Source organism: Aptenodytes forsteri, unplaced genomic scaffold, assembly GCF_000699145.1.
Source record: "Aptenodytes forsteri isolate BGI_AS27 unplaced genomic scaffold, ASM69914v1 Scaffold13, whole genome shotgun sequence".
In the NCBI taxonomy this organism is placed as follows: domain Eukaryota; kingdom Metazoa; phylum Chordata; class Aves; order Sphenisciformes; family Spheniscidae; genus Aptenodytes; species Aptenodytes forsteri.
Window position 1 is genome coordinate 1,370,378 of NW_008794543.1, and position 10,375 is coordinate 1,380,752.

Consider the following 10,375-nt stretch of genomic DNA (forward strand, 5'->3'; position numbering starts at 1 on the left):
CCGCCTTCCCCGGTGCCTTCCAGCTTGCGGGGACAGGCTTTTTTTTTCTTTTTTCCCTCCTCCCCCTCACTCCTTCTGCTTCCTCCATATGTGGTCCCAAATTACTCCCTGTTTGACTCAGCAGTCATGCTCATCACACTCTCGGTTTTCTGGTTATTTAGTTAAGCATCTTTTTTAGTAGCAGTGCGCTAGGCAAGCCACGTATTTCCAGCTGCACTTCAGTTGGGTTCATCCAGTATTTTATATGCTCCAGTTCAGTGTAGCTTCCTTCTGTGCCTTCAGGAGGTTGTGTTTTCAGGTACGCTGCGGGTGAGGCTCTTGAGAACAAACCAAAGGCAACCAGTTGCAGACAGCTTTGACCCAGCTGGTGGAATGGTAAGAGACAGTCCAGTAACTTCAGGCAGACTGGCAGTTCTCAAAACAGAAGGCATGTGGCTGACGGTTTTGTAGGCTTCATTACCTTGAAACAAAGTCATCCTGTGTGACAAATTGATGAAACTTCAGCAAATGAATTTACGCTCCATAGGAACTCCTCCGTCTATCCAGGTTGCTTGGCAGCTCTTTACAGGCAACTCTGACCACTTTTTTTCTTGCGTATCTGTATGTGATGTGTATATAGTCTGTATACGTATGCAGATCTGTACACATCAGTATCTGATGCATTGCTTTGGGATGTAAAAAGGTGCCGTAGAAGAAGTGTTCTTATCTTGGACTTGAGAAGTCAGTGGTATAATTAAAAGCTGGGTCTCTTCCTCACAGATAGTCTTTGGTGTTTTGAATGTTTCCTGAAGTCACTGATTTCTGTGTATCATTTTTTTGAATGCTGATGACTACATGTCCCTTAATTTAGAAGAGTAATGTTCAGTCTAAAGGAGTTTGCTAGATAGGATGTCTTTTTTTTTTTTTACCTCCATACAGCAGCATGTGTATGTGCTCTATAACATGTAACTTGATTTTTTTTTTTCTGATTGATGCAAAATTGCTGTCTGTTAGTGGGCCTCTTTCAGTAATGAGTTGTATCACTTTCAAAATTGAGCATGCAACTTTTAATTCATAGCAGTTTCATGGTGCAATGTAGTAAGTTGGTAGTAGTTTGAGCTCTGTAGATGGATCTTACTTTGTTAGCCAGTGTTTTATAGAGACTTTTTCTATTCCTTTGTTGCTTGAAGTAGTGTCATGCTGTTTTGCTCCAAAATTTTGTAGCTAGTTTTGGAATCATGAAAAGTAGAGCCAACTACTTTGCTTTGCATGTTGTTATAGTGCACAGAATATAGAGATCTAGGTTAAAATCTTAAATTATCGCTGAGTTTTTCTTTTAAGCTTCTTTAGACATGCCCAGGTAAAAGGTTTTAGTTATGGTAGAGGAGAGGCTGGAATTACGGGAGTCAATGCATACGTTCAGTTGGACTATTCTTACCTAAAGCAAGTAAGATTGAGTTTTCATTTGAAATCAGATCTCTGATCTACCAGGGTCAGTTGCCCCACCAAGTGACTTCAGTGACTTTGCTTATTTCCAGCTCAGAGCTTCAGAAATACAGTTACAATAGTGTAGGTGAAAACATCACTGATGCTAAGCATTTTCTAAGTACTACAACAATGTAATTTGCCTTATAAGAATAACATTGTGATTGTAAACACGAAACTAACTGGCTTGGCTTGGCATGAAAAACCCACTTGCTGTTTGGACAGTCCTAGTGACTGAGGGATGTACATTTTTCTACAGAAGTTAGTGTCTGTAGAACTTGGGTATTTCTTATAGAAAGAGATAATTGTAGATAGAGCTAATGATTTGTCACACTACCTAGTTTTTCTCTTGCTATTTTGGGTGGGTTTTTGCGAGTAAGAAAAATTCAGAGGTTGGTCGCTTTTGCTTTTCAAAACATTGAGTGGATCTGCAAAACTACCCAGTTTTTCCTCACACTCACCTATATCTCATGCTGCTGCTAGGGAAAGCCTGGACAATTACAGTAGTCATCATGTCTTCCTGTCAAAGGTGAACTGGGAGTTGCGTGAACCAGTAAGGGAGGTCCTGGTGGAAGGGCAGAGAGTGGCTCTTGTCTCACAGGCGGTGAAGGCATTGAGAGACTGGGGTGATGGATGCTGCGTTCTGCCATCGATCTGTACGGGCACCGGGCTAAAAGTTTCCGAACCCCTGCTTCTCACCTCACTTCAGGGCTTATTGGAAATATTCTAGGGCATCATCTTCATGTTTTCGTTAGTCAAGATTATTGTTAGCCCTGAGTGCCTTTGTCAACCTCACTAATGTTGGTCGCCAACTTATTGCTTCCTCAGGAATTCTACCTACTCCTCCACCCTGTTGGTAATAGGGAAACCAAAATTGCTTGGAGTAAAGAATAAGTTGAAGTGCAGATTTTTCTCCTCCTCCCCAAGATGAAGGTGGAGAAAATAAGAGTGACAGAACTGGAGATTAGACAGAAGTATTAACTCTCCTCTTTTTTTTCTCTTTCTTTCCAGATGTACCAAACTTTGTCATCAGAAGCCCTTGGATCTGAAAGATGATAACACTGAAATTCACTGTCCTATTACAGTAAATCCATGGCACATGAAGAAAGCTTTTAAAGTTATGAATGAATTAAGAAGGTATTACTTCACTCTGTACATCTGCCTGGAGTCCATAATACATTTTTACTTTCATTTGCATTTAAGTTAATAATAATAGTTTATTTGTTAAGAACATGCAATTCCAGAAGTATAGCTGATGAGAAGGATTAAATCTACAATGAAGTGATAGCTGAATGATAGTCATGTGACGATAGTTGTAATGTGTGCAGTATGTTTTTGCCCCTCATAAGTTAATCAAAACTAGGTTTATGAGACTTGAAAAATATTTAGAGGTTGCATTTACAGAGTTCCAGCTACTGATCCTGTCTTGTATGTAGCTGATCCTGGATAAATGAAAAGTGGCTCTTTAGTTGAGCCTAAGGCTCTTTGTATGCCTGTTGTTGATTTTTGTGGTAGGCTGTGAACTGGAAAAATGTTAAAATTTTCTAGTCTGGAGACATAGATCACAGTCTAACAAATGTAAACCAACTGACAGTACGCTTTCTTTTCTTAGTTATTTTTTGCTTGCGCCCTGGGAGGAATTGATGAACTCCCAAATCAAATGTTGAAAGTAACTTTTCTCAATAAAGTTTTGTAAGACCTTGAGTGATACTACCATCAGTTTCAGCAAAACTGGGAGACTGGTGCTGATGCTGTTCTTAGCACCCGTATTGATTTATTTTCTACATATGAGTAGGTGAGATGGTGTTGAAAACTGTGACAGCTGGTAATTAGAGCTCACAACTGAGCTCTGGTAATTAGGACTCGCAACTATCACTGACAGTAATTCAGCTTTATAACTAACAGCAACAGTGAAGAAATTAAATAAATAAAACACTTTAGCATAGACAATACCGGAGGGTGTGAAAATCCTGTAGTCCTTTGGTATTTCCCATATAAGATTAAAAACTGGAGAGGCTTCGGCTGAAAAAAAGACAGCAACTTATACCCTATTAAAGTATGCCTCTGCCTTTGATCTTCGCTGTTCCGTATGGGTAAATCTTTAATACTATGGTAGATACTGTGATCAGATCAATGTATTTATCTGGCTGTGACAGTTTGTACTGTACTGGAAGATGGGAGAAAATCATACGCTGACAATAAATGACTTAAATCCAGCTCAAAGACTTCCATAGTCTGAGGATAATGGGATAAGAGCAGAGACTTTTTCTAGTATGTTAACAGCCTAGTTACCTTATGCTGGAAGGACTGATACTTGTTGCTTCACCTTACTTACGCCCTTGTCTTTTTCAATGATCCCAGTAATCAGATTCAGTGTCTCAAGGAGTGTAATAAAGCCTGGCTGGAACCAGTAGCCATGACTTCCTAAGGATAAGCAAGAGTTTAGATGAAGAAACAGTTTCCTAGAATGAATCTTACAACAGTTTCAGAAGTCAGAAACCTTACCTGCATTTTGTTGTGTTGCAAGTAAAAGATATGTGGTCTTCCAGCAGAGTGCATTGTTGAAGGCCGTGGATTATTTTCAGAATATACTTTAGTTTCCATGGTTACTTAAATTCGAATTGCTGTAAAAGCAATTTGAGCAATTTTGTCTTACATGTATAAATAGTTAAAGTTGGAACAGGAGCAGTGCCATGCAAACCTTAACTGTAGTTCTTATTTAATAAGGTAGTTGATGCAGCAATGTTTACTGTTTAAGCCGAGTACAGCTTTTAAAATGGTAAGTGCTAATTAGATAAGATTATAAACGTTAATATTTGTATTACTTTGAAAAAATAAATATTTTAGAAATGTTTCAGACTTCATTACTCTAAATGAAGACCTAATATTAATCAAGTAAATGATCTTTCTGATTTTATTGACTACATTTTTAAAGTGGTTTCTGTCTCAGTTCTTTTCATTAGTGTAGCACAAGCAGGTATTTGCCAGAGGTATACTCTCCAGAAAGTGGATAACTAGTGAAGAAATCATCTGCTTAAGCACCTAAAATACATTGGTTTTGGAATGCTTAAGTCTGTGAGTTTATATTACATTTTTGGCAGCTGTCAAGTTGCCTGGTTCTGTTAGCTCATAAGAGGGCTTTTCTGTGCCTTCAAATTTTGACAAATTTGAGTAATTTTGTCCTTGGTAGTTTTTGTCATTTCATTACTCACCATCACCTCAACACTGAGTCAGAGATCATTAGGATAGCTAATTAGTTCTTGACATATGAAGAAATTACCCTCTGATGCCTGTCTTTCCTCTTCATTATAATTTGCTTTTATCACAATGAAATTTGACCTTGCCTATATGTTTTTAAAATCCTCATTCTTACAAACGAGACTTTACCAAAGCCTTTTGAAGATGTGGGTAATGACCTTTCTCTGTATAAACCAATGAAGAATAACCTGCAAGCTGGTAACCAGTTATTGTTCTTAAATCTATACTTTTTTGTCCCCCCCTTCTCATTTTCTCTTTTCCCGTACCAAGATGGTGTACCCCCCACAGCTCTGTTGATTCAGTCGCTCTATACAAGCAAATTAGTACGATATAGCTTCAGAATGCAAGCTTTTCTGAAATAAATTGGTGTGCCCTCATGAAATGAAGGTGCTGAGTTGCTGTGGAAGCCACAAGGTGCTTGCAGCAGAGCACATGATTAAGTTTATAAGCTTGTTTATTTAGTAGTTTATTTCGCTTGTCAGCTTTGTAGTAACACAGAGTGTGTTCATTCACCTAATGCAGTTCCAGACTAGAGATGTACCTGGACTACCTCTAAGTTTCTGTGTCTATATATGCGCAATGTAATTAATTAGCTGGAGTTTTGTATTGATGTAATTCTCTTGCTTCTGGCTTCATGGTTATCTTTGGTATTTCTGTGCAGCTAAGTATAAAACCTTTTGTTCCTGTTGTCAGGATACGTGCAGGTGTCTGAAAAAGCTGGGTATCTGACAACCTCTTATGTGCAGCTTTCTGTTTCAATTTTTATATAATAAATGTAATAGTTGTTTTCAAGCTCCTCTGAATTGTGTGTTTCATCTGGGTATGGTCATTACCTTATATTATACGTCTTTTTTGATAATAGCCATATTGCAAGCTAAACTTATGAGATTTGCTGTAGGTATTAAGAGCCGAAAGGGGGAAAATATTCTAATGCCAGGATTGCAATATGGCCTTAAAGGTTAGTTGTGGCCACCAAAATTTTTGGTGTGACCTCCACAAGGCCACCTTACTTGAGGCTGTGCTCAAAGAAATCGGGTGATTGCAGAGGCTGAGAGGTCACGGAGTTTTCTTTGGACTGAGGTGAATATCTGAGCAGTCTGGCTGAGAGCTCTAGCTCTGCCAGAGCAAAATGCAACTGCTCACCCCAGTCTCTGCTACAACTCTGTGTGGTAGCTGCAAGCTATAAGAAAGTCTGCACTCTAGCTGCAATATATATTCAAGAAAGGTAAAAATTTATCTTTTCAAAAGTACTGAGAATAGAGGTCACTGGATTGACGTACAGCTCTAGCTCCGTCCCTAAGGAATACGTTCTGTTAAATTGTACTTTCCCCTCTTCCCTTTGTTGCCCTGGCTCTGAGTTTTGTGGATTGTGTGCTACTTTTACAGGGAGAGTGCTAGCATGAGAAGGAAATAAAAGGCGACTGTGACTATGGCTATTTAGATGCTGGGAGATTGCAGCCTTTTGATATTGTGGTGTGTAGTGGTTTTTTTTTTCTCCCCCTCCTCTTTCCATCTAGAAAATTGGATTATAAAGAGTACACGGTGTGGTAGGTTTAACTGGAAGAGGTATATCCAATAGCTGTAAACTGCATTGGAAACACCTGTATTAGGAATGATTATAAATGAGATGCTACTTTGTTACAACAGAAGAGGGAGGAAATATGTATTACAGTCTCAAAGGACGAGAATGCAAATGGATGTAATGAAGAGAAAAAGTCAGGCAAGATACGAAGTTAACCATAAATTCTAAACTGGTCAGAGTGGAAAAAAAAATTGCTATTGTGTGCACGGGCTGTGTATGAAAAATGCTTGGAAAACAGTAAATATAGAGATGATCGAGTAGTGATTTTGAACAGTTAAGTAGGTATGAGCTTCCAGTGTAATGTAACTCAGGCATCACAATTGAAGTTTGGATTCTTTATCTGTGAAGTCTTATTTCTTATATAATTTTTTTAGTGTTTGTGTATATCAAATTCTTTTTTTCTATCACAGTTATTCAGAGAGGCCCAGACTTCTAGTGAGAAGGTTTATAAATTGGGCTGATACAAATTTTGGTTATTCAATGCAGAAAAAGTCTGTGCAAGAAATCACAATTCAGTTGTTTGATTTTTTAGAAAGTTCTGTGTACCCGAGCACCATCTGTAATCCGACTGAGTAATAGCCATGTGGTTGTGTAATGCATTTAAAAACAATGCTTCATCAACATTTTCCCATGCCTGCCTCTTTTGAGGGCATGGGAAAAGAAACTGTGTGTGATATTATATGCTTTTCTGTGGTAGTTCATTTATGTGAAATTGCCTTCTCTGATATTTCTAAATAGTCAAAACTTGCTGTGTGATGTGACGATAGTAGCTGAAGACATGGAAATTGCAGCGCATAGAGTTGTGCTAGCCGCCTGCAGCCCCTACTTCCATGCCATGTTTACAGGTACCAAATGTTTCAATACTTACTATGTTCGAATCCAATCCAACTGTATAAAGCACAAAATTAAATTACTTTTGCTCTTTAAGATCTCATTTAATTTTTAGATAAGCCAATAGGAACATTTGGGTTTTTAATGAATATTTTTTTTTTGCAGTCTAAGGACATACTGGCAATTTATTCTTTGTTAGCATGATGAATGCTTTAAAAAGTCTCCTTCATTTAATCAAATTTATATGTTAAGTAAGCCAGGAATAGTAGAGTTGTTACACCCTTTAAGGCTCTAGTAATCTCACTTGTCCAAAAGAAGGTTAAAATAACTTTCATGCGAATTTTGGAGTAAATTGTGTCCTTTAACAACTACTGCTGCTACGTTCTTCAGACCCCGAGTACTCTAGGCTGTTAGCAGATACAAAAACTTTCTGTGGCTTTGGTGGCCTATAGCTGGAGTGCATGTTGCGGTATTTTTAGGGTAATTCTCCATGACAGATGTACTCTGCATCATTGCCACAACTTTTCTGTGCAGGCTTGATTCTGCCTCTGCTCGCTCCATGCTGGCCAAGTTCCTGCTTTGCTGCTACAACAGGAATGCTGAGGGCTTACGAGGCTAAGATAGGTTCAGGTTCATAGGAGCCTCCAGCTGAATTCCCGTGCTGCGGGTTTAATTCCATAATGGTTATAAATCACATTGAAATCATGTGGAATTTGGTGTCAAAGCGAGAGTGCTACTAAATGCATGTTAAAATTAACTTCTGAATTTTTGTCTGTTCCTTCTCAAATCTCGTGCCAATTTGGTTGTTAATGTTGACTGACTGAAATTAAAAGAATTCTCTGCAACTTATTGCTTCTGACCACCAGCTCAGGTGGAGGCAGAAGTGTGACTCTTGGCCGGCCAGTATACAAGCAAATTGGTGTTTTAATAACTTTAATTGTATGCAACTGGAAGATTGATGAAATCTGAAATACTGTTGTGTCCTGGGGAAGCAGCTGATTATTCTTGATTTTATATGCAAATATTTTGACACAACCGAAGCTAGAAGTGGAGTCACTACTAGCAGCAACAGTGCTTTAAAGTTGTGTGTAAAATTAAATATCTATTCCTCTAGTAGTTCTTCAAGTTTGCGTATGTGGTTGAGACAAACATTCCGGGTGACTGATACATTCTTTCTTAATTTTTACTGCTTTCTTTAAAGTTAGAATGAAAACAGCTGCTTCCACAGTTCCTTTTCATCACCTTAGTAACAGAGAAACACAAGCCTCTTACATTAGTTCTGTATTAAAGATTAACTGTTGTTGACTGTCGCATTGAAAATATTCTTTACTCAGAGTACAAGTTTTATATTATGCTTTCTGTGGCAGACAAGACATTTCTGCTTGTTACGACTGCCCTTTCTGTGGAGAAGTTTGACTTGTTAGGAACGCCAGTGCAGCGGTGTCTGTGGCCACTCTCCAGATGGAATCACTGAAATCTTGGTCGTTTCCTTGTTTCAGTCCCTTTTAATTTTTTTTTTTTGCTTATTTTATGTTTTTAGATGTAGGCTGTCTTTGACCCCCAGGGGTATGGGAGGTGGGAACACTCACCTGAGTATTGAGTGGGAAGCGTTTAACCCATACATCTGTGGCAATGTTTGTGTAGTTGGTGAACCAAATTGGTGGGAGTTTAAGTAGTATCCAGCTGTGGCTTCAAGAGTTATCAACAGATTTTATACCACTATCATAGGCTGCTTTCAGCAGGGCACAGCTGTGGTGTTGGTGTGTTTCAATCATTCCCCACAGAAAAAATCCTGAAGTTCATCGTAATTGTTATCTCCATGAACCCTGCAATTCGCACTTCTCAGGTGGATTTGTATTCTCATCCAGTACTCCACAAGTTCAAATAAGCAAGTTTGATCCCTTAACCAGCTACAACCAAATGGAAAAGTATCTTCCGCCATCCAGAATAAATCAGTGACTGAAAAGACAGTAAGAAAAATTGCACTTTTATGCTTCAGGTTTAGTTCTTGACTAGAAATTAGAAGCTTATATTTGGACATGTTTGCAGGTTACTTCCTTCTTTCTCTGAGTCATTGGGTACTGACTGCTGTGCAGGACGGCATATGGCATTAACTGAGATCAAACCCTCTGCCTGGGTTTCCACTTGTTGCAGTGGTAGAAGTAGCCCTATTAAATACCGAGAAAGAAAAAGTTACTGCCTTTTAAAGCTAGTAACAATTTTAAGTAGAGGGGAGAAGAAAGATTAAACATCTGGGACTATGTTACCAGGAATAATTCTTCCTTCTGTATGTGGTGAAATTCTACAGAAATGTATATTGTGATCTGAATTAAATGCACTTAAATGATTAGAGGAAAGGATTATAAAACATCATTGAAGGGTCACTTCAGTGGCCCTAGGGCCTGACTTGGGACAAGGTTTAATTTTCTCTTCTGCCAAGGCAGTTATCCTTAGGGAATTACCTGCTCTGTTCGCTTCCATTCTCCATTTGTAAAATTCTTTTTAAAAAAAAAAAAGCCTTCCTTACATTACTTTGTGAGGAACCATATAAGCTTTTTAGATAGCCTTTTAGTAACTTCAACTCAACTAGTGCTCTGCTGCTCCTGCTTGGGAGGTTGGATCAGCTCAGTGCTTTCCTTTCTGATCACGATATGCTTTCCTTTCTGTTCACGATATGCTTTCCTGTCACTAACAACTCTGTGGAGATATGGTGGTGCAACTTCCAGTCATGAACTGAGTTCTTCAGCAGATTGAATTCTAGACTGAGACTGCCTTGTGAGTGAATCTATGGTTTCTTGCATGTGATCTGTCAAACAAGTCTGGATCACAAGAGGACTGATTTAGAATTGTAGTAAGACTGCATGTCCGTTTAGCATGAAAGATAGAAGCAAGCCTTTGTTTTTGGGTTTTATTTTTTGCATATCATAGAATAGTTTGGGTTGGAAGGGACCTCTAAAGGTCATCTAGTCCAACCCCCCTGCCGTTGGGGGGGGGGCGGGGGGTTGGACTAAATGCATGTTTCTAGTTTCTAGTTGACTCTTCAACTAGATCAGGTTGCTCAGAGCCCTGTCCAACCTGATCCTGAATTTCCAGGGATGGGGCATCCACCACCTCTCTGGGCAACCTGTGCCAGTGTTTCACCACCCTCTGTGTAAACAATTTCTTCCTTATATCTAGTGTAAATCTACTCCCCTTTAGTTTAAAGCCATTCCCCCTTGTCCTGTCGCAACAGGCCCTGCT

At 38.9% G+C, this 10,375-nt stretch overlaps 1 protein-coding gene across 1 annotated transcript in view; it reads left to right on the forward strand.

Annotated features, from left to right (window-relative positions):
* The first annotated feature begins 2,482 nt into the window (after positions 1–2,482).
* KLHL2 (kelch like family member 2) overlaps positions 2,483–10,375 on the forward strand; it is a 60,445-nt gene continuing 52,552 nt past the window's right edge. Inside the window, exons 1-2 of the mRNA XM_009272315.1 lie at positions 2,483–2,601; positions 7,043–7,149. Of these exons, the coding sequence (XP_009270590.1) occupies positions 2,564–2,601; positions 7,043–7,149 (145 nt within the window). The 5' untranslated portion in view covers positions 2,483–2,563. The remainder of the gene's footprint in view (positions 2,602–7,042; positions 7,150–10,375) is intronic.